Source organism: Malaclemys terrapin, chromosome 11, assembly GCF_027887155.1.
Source record: "Malaclemys terrapin pileata isolate rMalTer1 chromosome 11, rMalTer1.hap1, whole genome shotgun sequence".
Taxonomy (NCBI): domain Eukaryota; kingdom Metazoa; phylum Chordata; order Testudines; family Emydidae; genus Malaclemys; species Malaclemys terrapin.
The window spans coordinates 62,093,661-62,114,083 of NC_071515.1; the positions used below are offsets into that span (position 1 = coordinate 62,093,661).

General features: G+C 40.1%; 1 protein-coding gene across 4 annotated transcripts in view; it reads left to right on the forward strand.

Moving 5' to 3' along the window:
• Positions 1-20,423, forward strand: part of ZRANB3 (zinc finger RANBP2-type containing 3) — a 121,921-nt gene that overhangs the window by 66,322 nt on the left and 35,176 nt on the right. For all 4 annotated transcript variants that reach the window (XM_054043915.1, XM_054043917.1, XM_054043918.1 and 1 more), the window contains 6 exons: positions 55-226; positions 2,982-3,110; positions 9,967-10,086; positions 10,745-10,864; positions 13,443-13,622; positions 16,545-16,697. In XM_054043915.1, the coding sequence (XP_053899890.1) occupies positions 55-226; positions 2,982-3,110; positions 9,967-10,086; positions 10,745-10,864; positions 13,443-13,622; positions 16,545-16,697 (874 nt within the window). The remainder of the gene's footprint in view (positions 1-54; positions 227-2,981; positions 3,111-9,966; positions 10,087-10,744; positions 10,865-13,442; positions 13,623-16,544; positions 16,698-20,423) is intronic.

Below are 20,423 nucleotides of genomic sequence, written 5' to 3' on the forward strand. Positions count from 1 at the left end.
TTGATTCAAGTTAGCAGAACAAGTTTCATCACCCCCTCACCTTCTCATTCTCAGGTTTTTTGGTAAAAGAACTCTATGGGACTGCAGAGGGGCTTCAAACTTAGATGAATTACATCAGTTGTTAAGTAACATAATGATCAGACGCTTGAAGAATGAAGTTCTAACCCAGTTGCCTCCCAAAATTAGACAACGCATTCCATTTGATCTCCCAAAAGCTGCTGCTAAGGTAAAATGACTCTCATTCAATATTTTTAAATATCTAACAAACTTGTTGCTAGCAGTAATATCTAATAACTGTGTTTACTATCCTTTTTTATCTGAATTATTTGGAATATATTTTTGTATATAAGGAACATGAATTTATATATAGTGTATGTTTATGTTATATATACACATAAAAATAAAATAATGGGCATAGGTTTTATCAACATGGGTATGAGGTGGCTGCATTACCAATGGGAGGTGAAGCCATAAGCGAGTTATGAAGCTTGCCCCAAAAGAGCCATACATAATACACAACGATGTAGTCTGCCACATACAGTAACTACATTAGAATGTGTTAGGATTTTAAATAAATTGTTGGTATCATATAACAGAATACATGTGCATACACACCTCTCTCTTACAGGACCTGATCCAGCTCCACTGAAGTCAATGGCAAAGTTTCCATTACCTGAAATGGTGCAGGACCCAAAACTCATAGTGAAGGGTTTCCCTTCCACAAAAACACTTCACTTTATAAACAGAATTTTACTAATATTAGAGGTGCACAAAAGATCCCATCCTCTTCATCCTCAGAACGTCTGGTGTGGAGGGTGGGGATACTACAAGGCTGTATCTTCACTCTCTGAAGAACGGAGAACAAGACTGCCTCTTCTCTCCCTATTGGGAATACTTGCAGCAAGACCCTGAGCCAGGGATTTTTATTCCTACTTCAAAGAGAGAGGTGATAAATGCTGCATTTTAAGTGGATTAATACTATCTGGTACCAGTAGATAACAAGTACTGCATTCCAAAAGAATACTTGAACTCTAAATGTTTGTTATAAAAAAAAAATTAAGCTTCACTATCAGCCAAAAAATCTTACTGCATTATAGGTGAAACCATGTTATATCGAACTTTCTTTGTTCCGCCAGAGTGCGCAGCCTCCTCCTTCCCTCCCCCCCTCCCCCCCGGAGCAGTGCTTTACCGCATTATATCCAAATTCGTGTTATACGGGGTCGCGTTATATTGGGGTAGAGGTGTATTGAAGTAACTGCAGTTAAGGTTCATTTGTATTAATTAGAAATGTCTCGTATAGACTACCTTACAAAATCGTCAAATTACGCTTATTAGCGCACATTGGTTGTTTTAACTCACTCTCTCTCTCTCCTATATTTTGCCAAATTAAGTTATGTTACAAAAAGTGAATAACCACTCAGTACAAGAAATTTAATCTGCATATTTGCAATGACTACAATACTTAAAGTACAGTAATACATTTAGTTGCAGTGTTTATTGGGTAGCTCACTGAAAGAAATTTCATACACAGTTAGTTCATGACTTGTGTTTTTATATTGACCAGCAAGAGTTGCAGTCTTTTTCAAACTCTCACATTTTACACATAATCAAATATTCTAATCTAAAATTATAAACTTCAATAACTTGCCCAGGGCTTAGTATTTTGTCTTTTGTCTCTTTTTAGTGTACATTCTAATCTGTCAGGAACTTTATTACAGTTAAACCAATAAGTTCTTTAATACATCTATGGGACAACCAATAATTATAACAAAAAAACTTATCTCCTTAATAGCAGCCCATCCAAAGACCTAGCATATCCATCCCAACAACCAATCTCTTCCTCTAATTCCCAACAATAAATGTGAGTTTTGTGGTGTTCCCCGAAAGCTAACAAATCTGGGTTCTAGCAGACCGAGAGGTGAGAGCATTCCAAACCTGACAATCCTTCAACAGAAAATGCCTGGCCAGCACCTTTCCCCATGCTCTCTTCTTGCACAACTAGTGCTCTGGTGTCTGTGTTCTCTGCGTGATGATGCACCACTTAATAAGTGGACAGTCACATTCAATTTCAGTTTGAGTACTCTCAAACAGTACAGCGTGTTGCAGTAAAATAATCTTGAGTTGACATATGCATGAGTAAACTAGCAAAATGTGCATCCAAAAGAAAAAGACTCTTCTTGCCATTTATAAACTAAAGTGCTCTTGGCTGTGTAGCTGCTACCTGAGCATCTAGGCACACATCCAGATTTAAAAATACAACTAGGGATGTCAGTATAATCTCTGCTATCCTTTCTAATAACTTTCCCCAACCTTAATGTATAACCCTTGAAAGGATTTTCAGTATGATCCATCAACTGGATTTTCTTTTAACTTTTTGAGAGTGTATAACCCAAGGTTAGGATGGGACCAGAGTACCAAATGGTTATATTTGTTAACTATTCAACAGCACATGAAAATCAACATAAATGACATTAGATCAATAAAGTAGAATTAATGTTTTTGCTTAGGTATTTGTAACAAAGGAAAATATTGTGAAGGATTGATAGCTGATTACATTGTATTTTTATTTAAATAAGTTTTGTCATGTCATCTTGGCTGATTGACTAAAACTAAATCTTACCATTAATGTGCTTTGTTACATGATTATATTTTCCTGATGCTCCACTTTCATATGTAATTGGAATTCTTTTTGCTTGTTCAGTATTTCTTCTTAATAAAAAGTGCTTAGTGTTTGATTTATGATGTTATCGGAGTGAGCTTTATTTTCACCCACAGCTTTTCACAAGTTTCTATTATTGGTAGGAACATATGACTGACCTGCTGCTGCACTGATGTTTTTCTATGAAAAAGCTGGCATCTTTGAATATAATCTCCTTCCTTACCTTTCCTTTTGATAGGAAGGTGGGACATGATTCACGGAAGCAGTAATTGTTTTGCCATTTATATTGTACCTCTAAACATTTTTCTTCCCTCCCATTCAGGAACTGAATACCAGCTTTGAAGAGTGGGAGAAATTAATGAGGGCTCCAAATTCAGATGTCACTGAAAGCCACTTTGTTCAAGTCATGGGTCTGATTACACGCATGTATAAGCAAACTGCCATTGCCAAGGTAATGAAATCTTTTTATAGTTTTATTTTTAAATATGTATTCAATCATATGTTTTAATTATCTCTTTTTCTACTATTTTTATATTATGTGCTTCTGATGTGTAATCAGTTAACTAGTGGACTCTTCATGCTTCTTCACAGAATTGGGACAGTTGGGCATTTGAGTGGTCTTCAGTCACCGTAACGTCCCACATTTTTTTTTAGAGGTGGATAGCTAATTGTGTGAAATGTTTTTGATGATTTGTGGTATCTCTGGTATAATAAGCACAAACTAAAACTGTCTGGCGGAGTAATAAATTGGCAAAGCACTTTTGCATGACTTCTTCAATCTCAGAATTCTGAACAGTATTATCAGATGTTTAGCGAGACGAGACTGCTTGAACTTTCAGTTTGACATTCTGCATTGAATATCTTATCTGTCTTCTTAGATGCCAACAATGACAATGCTTGTGCTTTGACCAATCTTGGGAGTCAGTTTCACTGCCAGTTTGCTCTCACTACTAAGTTCCCCCTCCAATTTTATGTTTACAGTAGGCTGTGGCTCCTTGTCCTAACATCTTTTGAGAATTTAAATAATTCCTTTCCTTTATTTATATTTCTCCTGGAACTCAGAGCCCTCAGGCTAACTTGCATGGCCTTCCTAATTGTTCTTCAAAACTCTACAGATCTTGATGGACAGCCCTTCCACCGTGCACTACATAAATGGGCAAGGAGGCACACATTCATCATCGCTGTGCCTGAAAATCATCAAGCTTTTTACGTGGTGCCACTAGCGTAGGATAACCCAGAGGGTTCGTCACCTCCCGGGTATCAACAACCACCTGGTAGACTTCCTGAGGAGACAGTTGGTCACCACTCACAAGTAATCTTTGAGGGACCCTGGTGACAGACCTGTTTGCTAACATCATCATCAACACCAACTGCAAGAGCTTTTATTCCACAGGGGTATGAATCTGGACACCTTCCTTGTTCAGTGGCTCCAAGTTGTCTTGTATGCCTTTCCACCAATCCCCAGGGTGATTTCCAAAATCAAAGGAGACAAAGCCACGATATTTCTTGTAGCTCCATACTGACCGAGGCAGTTTTGGCTGACAGATCTACTAAATGTCCATCTGTCTCTGATCTAGCTCCTGGACTGCATGGACCTGATCTCACAACACCGTGGCCAGATACTCCATCTGAACCCGAAGTCACTGGACCTCAGAGCATGGCTGTTGGCTGATTGAATACCAGCGACCAAGATTGCTTCCTATAGGTCCAAGAAATCCTGGCACAGAGCAGGAAAGTATCCACCAGAAGAATATATCCATTTAAATAGAAGAAGTTCATGATAAGGGCAACAAAAATGATTAGGGATATGGAACGGCTTCCGTATGAGGAGAGATTAAAAAGACTGGGACTTTTCAGCTTGGAAAAGAGATGGCTATGGGGAGATATGATTGAGGTCTATAAAATCATGACTGGTGTAGAGAAAGTAGATAAGGAAGTGTTGTTTACTACTTCTCATAACACAAGAACTAGGGGTCATCAAATTAAATTAATAGGCAGCAGGTTTAAAACAAATAAAAGCAAGTATTTCTTCACACAACGCACAGTCAACCTGGAACTCCTTGCCAGAGGATGATGTGAAGGCTAAGACCATAACAGGATTCAAAAAAGAACTAGATAAATACATGGAGGATAGGTCCATCAATGGCTATTTGCCAGGATGGGCAGGAATGGTGTCCCTAGCCTCTGTTTGCCAGAAGCTGGGAATGAGCGACAGGGGATGGATCACTTGATGATTACCTGTTCTGTTCATTCCCTCTGGGGCACCTGGCACTGGCCACTGTTGGAAGACAGGATACTGCGATAGATGGACCTTTTTTCTGACCCAGTAGGGCCATTCTTATGTTCTTATATGGCCAGCCCATCGTGGTCTTGACCAGATCCAGGCCTCAATATCACAGATCCTTGTCTATTGCACTTATAAAGGACAGCCTCTTGTTCATCTCTACTAAAATATATTTCATAGCAATCTCTGCTTAGCATCCACCTGTATCGTCATGCTCAGTCTTTTCTCATGGTATCAAAGTTTCTTAAAGGGCTGTTATGCACTTACCCACTGGTCAGAGAACCTACTTCTACTTGGGACCTCAGTCTAGTCCTGACACTGATGGACCTTTATCAGACTACTCCCTGCACCGCATCTGAAGATGATCTTCCTATTGGCTAATGCTTTAGCTGGGAGACTAAGTGTTAGGCAATTATGGCCAAACCTGAGTCCCTATACAAAATTCCATAAGGACACGGTGGTGCTAAGACTTTACCCAAAGTTCATTCCTAAGATGGTTTTAGAATTTCATCAAAACCAGTCAATCAGCCTGCCTGTTTTCTTCTAGATGTCATACTTGGCACCAAAAGAAAATAAATTAAACACACCAGATATATCCAAGACTGTTGCTTTATAACACTGATAGGACCAAATTGTTCAGACTGTTGCCCCATCTATTTATAGTCATGGGCAGGTGTTCTGAAGTTCAAGCCCTCTCCTCACAGAGGATACTGGAATGGATTACAAATGTATCTCATTGTGTTAGCTGATGTAATAATCCCAATAAACATCAAGGCTCATTCCATCAGAGCTCAAGCAACATCCTCTGCCTGGTTCAGAAATGTACCAGTTTCCAATATCTGCAAAACGGCAACATGGAGTGCCCCACTGATGTTTGTCAAGACTTATGCCTTGGACTCATCTGCCAGAGCTGATGCCAAATTCATCACTGTTCGACGGACATAGCTGAAACTCCTCATTCCCACCATTCTGACTGCTTGCCAGTCACCTACAATGGTATTCACACTGACACATACTCAAGAAAGAACAGTTACTTACCCTATAATTGTCGTTCTTCGAGATGTAGTCAGTGTGATCCCATGACTACATCTAGGGGGAGGGATGGCTCAGTGGTTTGAGCGTTGGCCTGCTAAACCCAGGGTTGTGAGTTCAGTCTTTGAGGGGGCCACTTGGGGATCTAGGGCAAAATCAGTACTTGGTCCTGCTAGTGAAGGCAGGGGGCTGGACTCAATGACTTTTCAAGGTCCCTTCCAGTTCTAGGAGATGGGATATCTCCATTAATTATTATTATATTATTACTATTATGACCTGTCCTCTATTCCTGCTTTTTGGGTTTCAGATTGCAAGGGAAAAGAAGGTGGGTCTTGGCTGCCCTGCCCCTTATGCCCTTGTATGGGAGTACAAGAAGGCACAGGGCTCATGCATGGCCCCAGTGCACACTACTATTTAAAAAAAAAAAAATCTCATGCACATGAGGTGGACACCAACAGTGGGATCAGCACTGACTAAATGTCTTGAACAGCCATGATTACTGGAGGATAGGTAACTTTTCAGGGGGACTTGTACCCAAGCAATAGATTATCTAATGAGGGACTTGAAGACACTGAGGAAAGTCACCTTAAGTGGGAACCTTTATAAAAGGAGGACTTTCTTACAGGCCATTTTAGAGAGAGAGGAGATCAGGCCCAGAAGGCAAGGCTGTGGCAGTAGCAAAGGAGGGTCTTGCAACCCTGAAAGGACTGACCAAAGCCAAACGGACTCTGAGTGGTGAGGAAACTGAGAGAGGGGTTTGCATGCAGTGTTTTGCTATTTTTCCATAGAGCTGTCTAGCTTTTGTAAGTTCTCTATGAGTAAAGGGTGATAATTTTAGAAATTCCTTTGCACTGTCTTTATGGCTCTTGCATTCAATGTCATATAGTCCCCAATGGGGGTAACAGTAAGTCAGAAGATCAACAGCTTCAGTGAAACTTTGCAAATGTGCAAGAGCTGCTTGGGAGAGCTGGAAGGTTGCAAGGTCTTGGCAGTTGGATGGGTAAAGTTTTCTCTCTCTGGGTTGGGTGCTAATTAGAGGATGTGTCCCCAGAGAGTGTGCCCAGAGGTCCAAAGCCCGAGACAGTGCTTAGATTCTGCTCAGACCCAGAAGCCAAGAACAGATGATATCCCGTGGGTGAATCCTTGTACACTAATCTTGTAACAAAGTTCCAAGCTTTTTTCAGTAGCTATCTAATCATCTTAGGCCCAGGCTGTTATTTGCGGACTGTTAAAGCTATAGCAAGACAAGGCTTTCTTTTCTTCCCTTTCCAAAAACAAGCTTCTCTCACATCTAAGGGCTTGTTACACTATCCACCGGATTGGCAGGCAGCGATCGATCCAGTGGGGGTCAATTTATCGCGTCTAGTATAGACACAATAAATCGACCGCTGAGCACTCTCCCGTCGACTCCGGTACTCCACCAGAATGAGAAGCGCAAGCGGAGTCGACGGGAGAGCATCAGCTGTCGACTTACCACAGTGAAGACACCGTGGTAAGTAGATCTAAATATGTCGACTTCAGCTACACTATTCGCGTAGCTGAAGTTGCATATCTTAGATCGACCCCACATGGTAGTGTAGACAAGCCCTTACCTAATCACCTTCTGGCTAACGTGCTTTTTGTGAATGTGGGAATAGTGCAGATTTTGCATCCAAACTCATCTTCTTAGGTTAGGAGCTAGAATGGATTAACAGATTTTTTTAGATAAAAAGAAATCTAACTTGGTGAGTCAGATATAGTGGGAAAACCCTGCACGGTGGTTGATAGTCATCCTGCCTGTCAAAGCAAATAAAGAGGAGGAACTCACACTGACTAAGCTGTTTCAACTGAGACACAAAACAAATTAGCTAGGGAAAAATAGTTTGCCTTCCTACTGTGCCAATGTAAGGTTATTTACTGTATTTCATTTTCCTTTCTCTTGCGCTCTCTCCTAGTTTTTTTAAAAATAAAAAAGCAAGAGTTACATGGCACAAAAGAAATGTTTTCTAGGTTAATTTGCATACTGGTAGGCCCTGTTAAAAATTCCTATTGTGGGAAAAGTGCTTAGCAGAACTACAGTAAAGGTATCTTCAGATTTGTTAAAATACTGTCAAAAGCAGCATATAGTTACCTTTGCCAAATGTGGAAAGAGAATTCAAATAAGTATTATAATAATTGTAAGTTAACCTTATATGTGAAGCTCTTAAAAAACAATGTAGCATATATTGCTGTAACTACTTTGAAAAGGTAAATCATAATAGATATGCTACTTAGGCCAAAAAAAACTATATTAAAAGTTTTGTGACTTAGTCTATTTGCTATGGCAACATAGCTGAAGCTTTTATTTTATCTTTAGAGAAACTTGAAATCCAGTTGCAAAATATTTGAAAACTTTTATAACACTATTATGCTTTTGCATCACATTGAATATTTATAAAAATAATATTTACTCATCTGTATTTTCTGTTGTTGAAAATCCAAAAAAAATCCTAATTAAATATTGTTTATAGCAGTGAACAGTAAAAACATTTGGACCAAATAATTGAAAGAAGCTTTCAGAATTGCTTTTTTAAATAAATTAAATCCATTTACTTTCTTTAAATACATTAGGGTCAGGGGAGACTCATCTGAAATCTCAACACAAGCCCAGTTATAACATTTTTATATAAAGCCACATCTGTTTCCTTAGGTCTTAAGATGTAAAAAAATTGCTGATTTCCAAATCAGCAATCTGGAACTGACTGTTGCTAATCAAATCACCAGTTACTGAGCCACTCTTTCGTCTGTTCACAGGTAACTTTATTGTTGCCTAATTTCAAATGGTTTAGTGTGTGAATCTGCAGGCTGCAGAGTTCAGTGAGAATTGAGATTTGCATTTTTATTACTGCAAGTTTACCTCCCTCAAAATTATCTTCCTGGCCCCGTGAGTCCCTCCACTGACACCCTATTCTTAATTGCATTCCCTCCAAACAATCTGCAAAGCCACTACTGCACACTCCTTCAAATCCCTTCTTACAAACCAAAACAAACTGTCTACTACAGCTGCAATACACAGCTAGTCTTGTGTGTCCATAACATGCTCGTATTACTGTTTCCTCAAATTCCCTTCTTAACCTTCCCTCTCTCCTGCCATTTGTTTGTTTTACGAGCTGCATGTTGTCTTAAACTAAGATTGTAAAATTTTGGGGACAGGAAGTGTCTTAATATATGCCTGTATAGCGCTCAGCACAGTGGGGCCCCAACTTGGCTGTGTCTTCTCGTTATTACTGTAATACAATACAGATAATTCAAAACTAACCAATGCTTTGCACAAGTGTGATAGACTAAGCTTTGATGGAGAAAACTTTGGAACTTTTCTGTGATAGTATCATTCATTACTAAAAGAGCCACTTATTTAGGTAATAAATTAACCTTTATGTTAATGATATTAAGGTCAAAGAGTGTAGCCTTCTGTATCAGATACTTAATAGAAATAATCTTCCATTGATACCATATCAATACCAATATCATATTAATCATTTTTCAATTACTCTAGTTTGCTCAGTTTTTAAAATATTTTGCAAGCCTAACGTGAGTAGAAATAGGAAATAGTGAATTAGATTATTCTTTCAGTTTTAATCAATGGTGTTAGGGACACAGGTGCAGATTTTTTTAATGCATTTTTGTTGTTGGTATCCCTTTAAATATCTCTAGGACAGAAATCAATTGATATTCATTAGATTGTCAGCATATTAAATAATCAATCTGAGTTGTCATTGTTTTAGCTAAAAGGAGTTTAAAAATTGCATTTTAATCCTTAACAAGCACCACGAAACTATCAAACCATGAAGACAGTATCTGGAAACGCTTTTCTCTGTTAGAACATGACTCATACAATTTAAAAAATAGTTAATTTTCTGTCCTCCTAATAAAGTCTACATCACAAAAGCTATTAAAGCAGATACCATCACTGTCTGAATTTTTTTGTATAATCTGTAATACTAATAAAATTGCACCATTTCTTGTATTCTAGGCAGGAGCGGTAAAGGACTATATCAAAATGATGCTTGAGAATGACAAACTTAAGTTTCTGGTTTTTGCTCACCACTTAAGCATGCTCCAAGCTTGTACAGAGGCAGCCATAGAAAACAAGGTAATTTTAAGTGTTCTTCATAGAGTTTTTAAAAATGACCTCTTCCAAAGATCATATTATTAGGCCCCAATCCTGCAAACACTGAGGCACTTGCATAGCTCCTTGAATTCACAGTTAGTCATGTGAGTGTTTTGTGGGATCAGGGCCAACAGTCAGTATTGAAAAGATCTCGGTTGTAGAATAGTTTGGGGAAATAATGTAAATACTTGTATCTGGAACAGTAAATGCCAGATCCCTTACCATTATACTATTGTAGAGTAAGTCCTTTAGGTCATTGCTAAAATAGTGTACTATTTCAGTGTACTATAATAGCTCACAAAATGGTGATTAAAATTAAAGAGAATATTAATAAATAATCCTCACAGTGAAATAATGTGCTTTTCTTATGTAACACTTTCCATTTTAAGATTCCACATTGCTTTACAAACATTAATAAATGAATTAAACTCCCATGAGGTAGGTGAGATGATTGTCTCTATTTTACAGATAGAAAAGACTGAAACACAGAGGTATTAAGTGATTTGCCTGTGGTACTGAGTTAGGAGTAGAACAAAGCTATTCTGTTCCCCAGTTTTTTAATAGTGTCCAAAAAAAAATTCCTTTTATGTAAATTATGGGAATCATTATGTAAATTTGCCATTATCCTGGTATGTTATAGGCACGTTACATTCGGATAGATGGAAGTGTTCCTTCAGTAGAAAGAATCCATCTTGTCCATCAGTTTCAGAAGGATCCTGATACTCGTGTGGCCATCCTGAGCATTCAGGCTGCTGGTCAGGTAAGGTTAAAAAAAAAAAAAAAAAAGTAGATATTAGGCAATGCAATTTAAGTATAATATTTAAAAAGACAAAGCATACACATATAATGTCTTACTATAAGTGACCTATATCATGAGGCTTTTGCACTCAGCAACCAATTTAGTACCAACCATAAAATCAGTACTGAATTTAAGTTGAAATTATTTCTACAGAACCAAAGCTAGGAAAGTGTCAGCCTGTATTTAAATAGGAAGTTGGTGTGAGTTCACTCATTTCTAAAAGCACCAATGTAATAAGAAGCAAACATCACTTTCCACTGTTGTTTGCTGGGGAAGCAATGTGGTGGCAGTTACACAATACTGCAGTTTACTATATCTTACTGCAGGGCCGGCTCTAGGCACCAACAAAGCGAGCAGTTGCTTGGGGCAGCAAATTTGCAGGGGCACAAGAATCCAGCATGGGAGCTGAGAACCAACAGGGGGCCCTGGGAGCTGTAGTTCCTTGGTTAGCTCCCTACCTATAGAGCCAGCCCTGGAGCAGGGAAAGAACTACATTTCCCAGCATTCCCTTGGCCGCCATTAACAGGAAAGGGAGGGGGAAGGAGTGTGGAACTGAAACCTCATGCTGCAGCTTGCTGTGAATGGAAGGGACAGAGCCAGCTCTAGGTTTTTTGCCGCCCCCCCACCCCAGCCCTGGGCTCCCCCCGCTCCCCTGTGTTGCCCCAGCCCTGGACTCTCCCCCCCACCCGCATCTCCTGCCACTCCAGCCCTGGGCTCTTCTCCCCCACACACACCCGCATCCCCTGCCGCCCCAGCTCTGGCCCCACCTGCACCTCCTGCCGCCCCAGCCCTGGGCTCTTCCCCCTCCCCCCCAGCGCTACCGGCTTCGGGCAGCCCCCTTGCCTCCGGACCCTGCGCTGCCGGAGCAGAGCAGCTGGAGCCCGGGAAGGGAAGTGCCCGGCCGGCGGCTCGGGGTCCGGAGGCACAGGGGCTGCCCGAAGCCGGTAGCGCTGGCTCGGGCAGCTCGGCTCTTAAACAGAGCCGAAGTCTGAGTCGGGAGGAGCAGAGCAGCCGCGGGAGGGGAAGTGCCCGGCCGGTATTTTTCCCGGACATGTTCGGCTTTTTGGCAATTCCCCCCGGACGGGGGTTTGATTGCCGAAAAGCCGGACATGTCCAGGAAAAACCGGACGTATGGTAACCCTACTAAATGGACAGTGCACCTCTCTATCTGAAGCCTAGCGAGGGAGGACCTGGATCCCACTCGAATTTAAAATGAAAAGTAACGGAAGGGAGGCTCTACTAGGACCTGGGCAGCTTTAGATACAGTACCAGGCATGTAGGAGGATTTACACTTCTGAGCCATGGAAGCAGAAATTGACTTTTCTTTTCCAGATTTAGCTAATATTCAGAAAGGGAATCTAGCACCTGCCTTCCAGATTTGAACACCCTCAAAATTCAGGAGTGCTCAAGCTCAATTTGGGCATCTGTTACTCCATTTCTCCCAAATCAAATATACTGATCCACTGTTTTTGTAGATACAGACTAACACGACTACCCACTGATCCACTGTAACTTGCTGTAGAAAAGGTAGAATAAATTGAGCAAGAAATGCTTCCCAGTGGTTATTAGGACTGGAATTGCTATTTTCAACAGCCATTGCTTTTTTAGTTTTATTTGTTTAAAAGGAAGACAGTGATATTGCATTGGCAAATTCCCCATAGAAACAAAGAATGGAACAAAAGAATAATAAAGGCACCTCAACTTTTCCTCATTTATGTAGGACAGTCTTATAAATATGCATCCAGATATCCTTCAATCACACAAGCTGAAAATGTTCCACTTTACTGCAGTTCTGTAACCATATGGGAACCAATCCTGTCTGTGTTCTGTGCACATCCAAAATTCTTGCTGAATGACCCGCCCTGGGAGCGAGTTACCAATGACCCAGGGCTGGGGCTGCAGGAGGGTGCAGTTGCGGGGTAGGGGGAGAGAGAGAGCCCCGGGCTGGGGGAAGCGGGGGCAGCCAAAAATTTTTTTGCTTGGGGCAGCAAAAAACCTAGAGCCGGCCCTGTCTTACTGACATTTCCAGCTGTCGCTATTTCATGTTGTTATGGGCACAAATACTTCAGAAGCATTAATAATTGTCTTATATCCATTTTCAATGCTTGAATTACTACTGCAGTATAGTTGGTGTGGGTAACTGTTCAATGGAACAGTCATAAAATTAACAATCCTGTTTTGCTTGCAACAAGAAGCAAAATGCCTTGATTTGCCTTAGAAAAAAATCCAACATATATCTATGAACCATCTGCTGTCCAGGTCACCCAGTATCTGAAGAAGAGCTTTGTGTAAGCTCAAAAGCTTGTCTCTCTCTCTCTCTCAGCAACAGAAGTTGGTCCAATAAAAGATATTACCTCATCCACCTTGTCTCTCCAGTATCTTATTGCCATTATAAAAATAGTTTACATTATTTGTAGTAGTTCCCTTCTGATGCTCAGTCATTCACCGAAATTTACTTGTGTGTTCGTAGAGTCACATCTTCTCTGTCTAGCATTTGAGTAATCAGTGAATCAACACTGCTTTTACTAATTTTGTTTAGGGTTTAACTTTTACTGCTGCCACTCACATCGTGTTTGCTGAATTATACTGGGACCCTGGACACATGAAGCAAGCAGAAGACCGAGCACATCGAATTGGACAGTGCAGTTCTGTAAATATCCACTACCTTATTGCAAAAGGAACTTTGGATCCTCTTATGTGGGCAATGTTGAATCGCAAGGTATGTATTGAAATAAAACTAAGTAGCCAACAAAGTGTTTGATGTGTGTCTGGAATCCACAGTATTCAAGGATGTTTGCTGTAGAGGATTCTGTAGAGGGGCATTGTCCTAATCTCAGGATATTAAACCAACCAACGTATGTACAATTGCAGGGGACCAGAATGACAACTCTTATTCAGAACTAACTTTTCTCTTTTCTGCTGTCCTTTCCTAAGAGGCAAAGATAAATATGTTTTGTTTTTTAAGATGCAAATAGGGAAAAAAAGATCATTAAAGGATTCAATAAGATTCAGCAGGCTGATGTAGTAGTAGACAAGATAAACATGACAAAACATTTATTTCTATCTTTTCACTATCAATTGTGAAATTGGGATGGCTTGGATGAAATTGGTTTTGAGACAACTGTTTTTCATCCTGGAAAATATTAACTGAAGCTTCTATTAGAAAAGTATAGAAATTGAAATTTGGATAGATGATAATTTTAGAAATATTCACATCAAAATTTGGAAAAAGCGTTAACAGCTACTTGTGATAGCTTAAAAATTCCTTACATATGACAGGTACCTAAGGACTGGAAAGAAGAGATGTAGGAAGGATGCTGCAAGTAACCACTGTCCTCTAAACCTGACTTAATTAAGGGGAAATACTAAAATGACTAGGACTACATTGGTTGGTGGTCTTCATCTGCAAGATAGACATTTGCATTAAGAAACATTATACACCAAAATTCTAATGTATGACACTAAAAATTTAGCCCCTTAAGGGAGTATTATTGTTATCCATTGGTTGTGTTTGATTTGTATTTTTTTTGTGATGTCAGTGTTCTTCTGGGCATTATTCAGGGTAAATGGATTAGCTATAGTGCCACTATTGATAAGCACTAGATGTGCCCACAAAATAAACTCCACTTATATGACTCACCAAAATGAGATGCTGCTCACAATAGATTGTGCAAATACTGGCTCCCACTTAGTGGGATTTGAATATGACCATGGGATCTGCTAGGCTGTTGGACCTGGCTCCTTCTTGACTGGGTCGGGTCAGGGGGAAATCAGTGGTGATAGCTCTCAAACACCACTTACTTGTGACATCAAAATCAGGTGCAACTCACAGTAAATTGTGCAGATCTGTGGCAGTCACTCTCTTATTTTACAGGAGGAACAAAATAATTCGCAATGTTGACATTTAAATTATCATCAAAGGGCATCTGAATTAACCCCTCACTTAGGTGAATGAGGGCACTTCACACCTATCTGGTCTATTGTTTCAAGCTATCTACAGGCTCATCTAAGGTTCATTTACTCTTTTCACATGTCTGTGTTTTTCTTTGCAACCATAACAATTAGAGATTTACTTAAAAAATAACAACCACCTGGGACTCTAGAGTACAAGATGATCGCTTCAGAGAAGTGCTGGTATGACATATGGACATGTACGAGCTGATGTGCACTATTTAGTCTTTTTTTTGTCAGAAAGGCTGCTGAACATTCTTAAACCCACAGAAAGAAGAACAGGAGTACTTGTGGCACCTTAGAGACTAACAAATTTATTAGAGCATAAGCTTTCGTGGACTACAGCCCACTTCTTCGGATGCATAGTGGGCTGTAGTCCACGAAAGCTTATGCTCTAATAAATTTGTTAGTCTCTAAGGTGCCACAAGTACTCCTGTTCTTCTTTTTGCGGATACAGACTAACACGGCTGTTACTCTGAAACTTAAACCCACAGGTTAATTTCCCCGACACCAACCCAAGAAACCATCTCTTGTTGCTGATATGCTTGTCAGTAACTGCTCAGTCCTTTTCGAAAGAGTGACTGAGAAGGTGATGGCTGTTCACTTCCAGGCATATTTGGATACCCACCATCCTTGATTAGTTCCACTCTGTGTTTGGCCTTCTTTTGAAGCAGAGGCTGCTCATCTCAGATTCATGATTGATTTTCTGCTAGCTTTAGATCAGAATCAGCTGATTATTTTGGTCATGCTAGACCTTTCAGTAGCTTTTGATATGATTGATCCATGTGTTGTTTTTGGGAACTAGTATGTGTTGTTCATGTGTCTACAATTGCTTTCCAATATGTCATACCTAGAAAGATGTGGCTTTTAAAGTTTTAAGTTGGGATTTACAAAGGAGTCTAAGGAAGCTAGGTACCTGAATCCCATTACAATTCAATGAGAGTTGTATGCCTAACTCCCTTAGGCTTCTTTGAAAATCCCAACATTAATATTGCCTTAGCTGCATTCAAGACCTGCTCCATGAGCATTGTACAGATGGGTCTCAATATTCAGACAATACCTACCACTTAAGGATTCCACCACAGCATCTGAAGTCAGAAATTAACGGTGCTTTTACTTCAGTCGTCTCTAGTGTATGGAATTTGCTCCCATTTCTTCTTTATTATTTTGTATTTGTTTTATTCTATTGCCCAGTGCCCTGTGGCCTTTGGAATGGGTAATTCAGATTGTAAAAAGCACTAGATGTTTCCTGTGGCTGGGAGAGTCAGAGAGCTGACCCTTGCAGGTTTCCTCACACTAAGGGTAGATATTAGCAAGGTGCCTCTCAACCCTAGCTATCCTGAGAAGCGTCACAAACATATAAAGGCTTTGTGAAAGGGACATATGTTGTTTAAGTTTTGTAGTAACATTAATCGATAAATATTAACTTCCCCTAACTGTCCCACTGCCAAGTCATCATACAACCATAGATTTCATCTTGGCCATCTTGATAGAGGATTTGAAGGAATATCAGATGGTAGCCTTATAGATCTTCAGTCAGTTATTTAAAACATTTTTACTTTGAATTACTAAATTGTGTTCTGCACTTTTACAGTTGCTGAGTTATGTTTGAAAGGGAAGTAACACTTAGTAAACTTGGGCAACTAAATTTACTCCGAAGTGTGAAATAATTAAATCCCTCTGTCTGCAGGCCAAAGTTACAGGGAGCACATTGAATGGTAAGAAGGAGAAATTGCAGGCTGAAGAAGGTGATAAGGAGAAGTGGGATTTCTTGAGTTTTGCTGAAGCCTGGACCCCGAACGAAAGTCTGGAAGAGATCAAGAATGAAGTTTTATTCACTCATGTAAGACAAGATGGATATATATCTTTTTCTATGCTCTTCTTTTCTAAAATAATTCTAATACCTAGTGATTAATTGTGCTTCAAATTAAATGTTAAACTGCCCCTATTTGAAAAGAATGAAGTCTGGGAAACAGCCTTTTAGATTATTACTTGTCCTTCTCTCTCTCTCTCTCTTCCCCATCCACTTCTTCCTCTTTTGGTATTGATTTTTTCTTGCTCATTTTGCTGCCATTTCTCCTTTTTAGAATGGGTTGATGTGGGGCTGTACAGGTACCTATTTTCTTGTCCAGCTTCATTAGGTATGCTGTCTTAGTGAACCAGTGAAATTATTAGACTGTAGAATCGGCCTTCTGGCTAAGAGAGGTGAAAACATTATCTAGTGACCTCTCGAGGGAAGTAGTAGAAGCACCATCACAAAAGACATTTAAAACTAGTCTGTAGAAAGTGCTCAAGAATATTCTGTTGAGTCATGTTGTCCATTCCTACCAGTGCAGGACTGTTCACAAGCCTTTTTCTAGCACTGATCTCAAGAAACATTCTGGTGGGTACAAGCACTTTTAGTTTATAGCTTAATACTGAGTAGCGTGTTATAATTACAGTTAAAATTGACCAAAGTCCATCTCTACAATAAAGGATCTAGCTCTGTAATCCATTGTGTCCTTTAAATTATCGCAACATGCTGTTTTTCTTCGAGTGATTGCTCATGTGTATTCCACTATAGGTGTGCGTGCTCGCCACGTGCACCAGTGCCGGAAGTTTTTCCCTTAGCAGTATCCGTAGTGGGGGAGCACAGCTGCAACCTCTGGAGTGGTGCCGGTATATCACGCCATAAAGGGGGCTGCGTGCTCCCCCCACCCTCAATTCCTTCTCATCACACTATGCGATCATCTCCCAAGCAAGGGATGACGCCGGGTTTGGTAGGGTGGTGCTCCGCCCGGGTAACCCTTAAAACTTTGCTTTAAACTCCTACCCGCCTCCATCAGGTATAGCTTGGAGTCACCTATAGTGGAATATACATGAGCAATCACTCGAAGAAGAAAGGACAGTTACCTGTTCCGTAACTGGCGTTCTTTGAGATGTGTTGCTCAGGTGTATTCCACGTCCCACCCTCCTTCCCCTCTGTCGGAGTTGTCTGGCAAGAAGGAACATCTCAAAGAACGCCAGTTACGGAACGGGTAACTGTCCTTTTCATTCATATGTATCTAAAATGCTGTATATTGTATGTTCAATCTGGCTCAGTGAAAAATTGGGGTGATGCTAAATTATATTAATCTGGGCACTCATAAAAGAGCATGATATTAGGGATGAACGTATAGCATCCTACTACCAATTAAGACATCTTAAAATTTGCATTTGTTGTTAAAAGCAAACAGATACATTTATTAATTTTGTGAACAAGGAAATAATGAATGGAAATAACCAGATTGCCTTCTAAAAATATATATATGTCTGATATACCATACTATCTTAACTTTCCTAGTGCAGGTTGAAGGGAGATGAAGGAAAAGTCAATCTTCCCAAAGACTGTGTAGTTGATTTAATGAGAAATTTGAGTTTCTCAAACAATAGAAGAAGCTTGTATGTACAGATCAATTGTTTGAGCTTTTTCTAAGATTTCACAATTTTATCATAGCTCTCCAGTGAAAATTATATTACTAAAGCATGCAAGTAGCTTTGCTGTCCTGTTAAGCTTTTTATCTGCTATCATTTGATATTACAAAAAATCCATGTAGCTCAGTTACTACAAATATCATGCATACGAAGAAGTGAGGTTTTAACTCACGAAAGCTTATGCCCAAATAAATCTGTTAGTCTTTAAGGTGCCACCAGACTCCTTGTTGTTTTTGTAGATACAGACTAACACGGCTACCCCCTGATACTTGATACAAATATCAAGTTTCTAGAGTATTTAAGATTTATATGCTGAGTTCTTCTATATGTGAACCATCTACATAATTTTCCTGTTGATCTTTCTTTCAGTGACTGATTGGTTGAGAGAGTCTCTCACAAAATGTACAAGCCACTTGTTGCGAACAGTTGTTTACCTGATAGGAAATAAAATTGGGACCTCCGCATTATGATGAATATACACTTCCTTAGTGCTTTATATTTGTTCAGTGCTTTCACATTCCAAAGTATTCCCAGAGCCCTTTGGTGAAGATTTTCAAACTTGACTAGTGATATTGGGATACTCCATTTTTCTGTGTACCTAATTTGAAACACCTTCAAGGGGCCTGTTTCTTAGAGGATGGGTGCACAGCACTTCCTGACAATCAGGTAGGGTGACCAGGTGTCCCGATTTTATAGGGACAGTCCCGATTTTGGGGTCTTTTTCTTATATAGGCTCCTATTACCTCCTCATCCCCGTCCCGATTTTTCACATTTGCTGTCTGGTCTCCCTACAGTCAGGTTTCTTGAAGGTGTCTCAAGTTGGGCACCGAGAATCAACAGTCACCTTTCAAATCTTGCTCTTTAAATATACTGAAATTACTTCACCTAACACTGAAATGCAGCCACCAGTGTTCAAATCAGGTTTTCATACCAATCAACCGTAAACAAGACTTTAGGACAGGAAGTAAAAACTACTATATGAAATTGAAACGGGAGTTTAGACTGGCAGAATGTAATTGCCCACATTGACTCTTGCCAGGAAACCAGAGCTAATACATCTACCTTTGTGAAAAGTGCCAAGAGTGTTTTAATAACCAGAAGATGGCATCTCCTACAGTACAGGGTTGATCAAACAACATGCAGGAACCTGGATCAGTTCAATCAGTGGTTCTCAACCTGCAGCCCATGGTATACTTGCAGCCCAATTAGCACAACTCTGCGGCCCATGTGACATCTTCAGGACCATACAAGCAGGGCCGCTGAGAGCGGTTTCAGGCCCCGGTGGAAAAAATTTCTGGCGGAGGGGGGGGAACCGGATCCAGGATTTTTTCGGGCCCCCCAGCAAGGGCGGACTGGCTAAACAGGGCCAACAAGATGGGGGGGGAAGCCAGGCCCTGGGCCCCCTTCCGGACTGCCGGGCCCCAGTAATTTGTATCGGCTTCCCCCCCCCCCCCCCCCCCCCCCGTCGGCCCTGCATACAAGTAGCATATATATTGTATGGATGCAGCCCAAATAACACAGAGAGAGCTGCATATGCAGGCCACAGTGGTAAATAGATTGAGAATCACTGATTCAGAGGAAAGAGTTTCCTCCTGCTGAATCACCAACACAACTTATTGCAGCACCCATTACTTGGTAGAACTCTAGATACTGTCTAAGTCCAATCCTTCTTAGCGTATGAATTGTGATAAGTTCATAGCTCAAGGTGGTGCATCTGCAAGCCAATAAAATAACTTTTTTAATATAGTAAATAGCAGTGAGCATGTGACTACTATAAAAATATAATGATCATAGGATAATGTGAAAAGGGAAGCTATGCTGAAGAGTAGCTGGGCTTTATGGAAAACTTTAAAAAATGTTGTCTACCAACACCAGTTTGATATGTCATATTTCTCTATATTTCTCTTACTCTGGCCTTCAGTGTGATACACTTGTTCTTGAAAATGAGATATTTTTTGTCTAACAATTCCAAATGAATCTAAAATATAATCCTCTTTTTGACATCACAGACAGTTGTTCTGGAAATGACCCAAGACGTGTACTCTCACAAGTGTCCTTAGTTATACTGGCAGGAAGACATCTGCAGGAATTAGAATTAATAATTATTTACTAATAT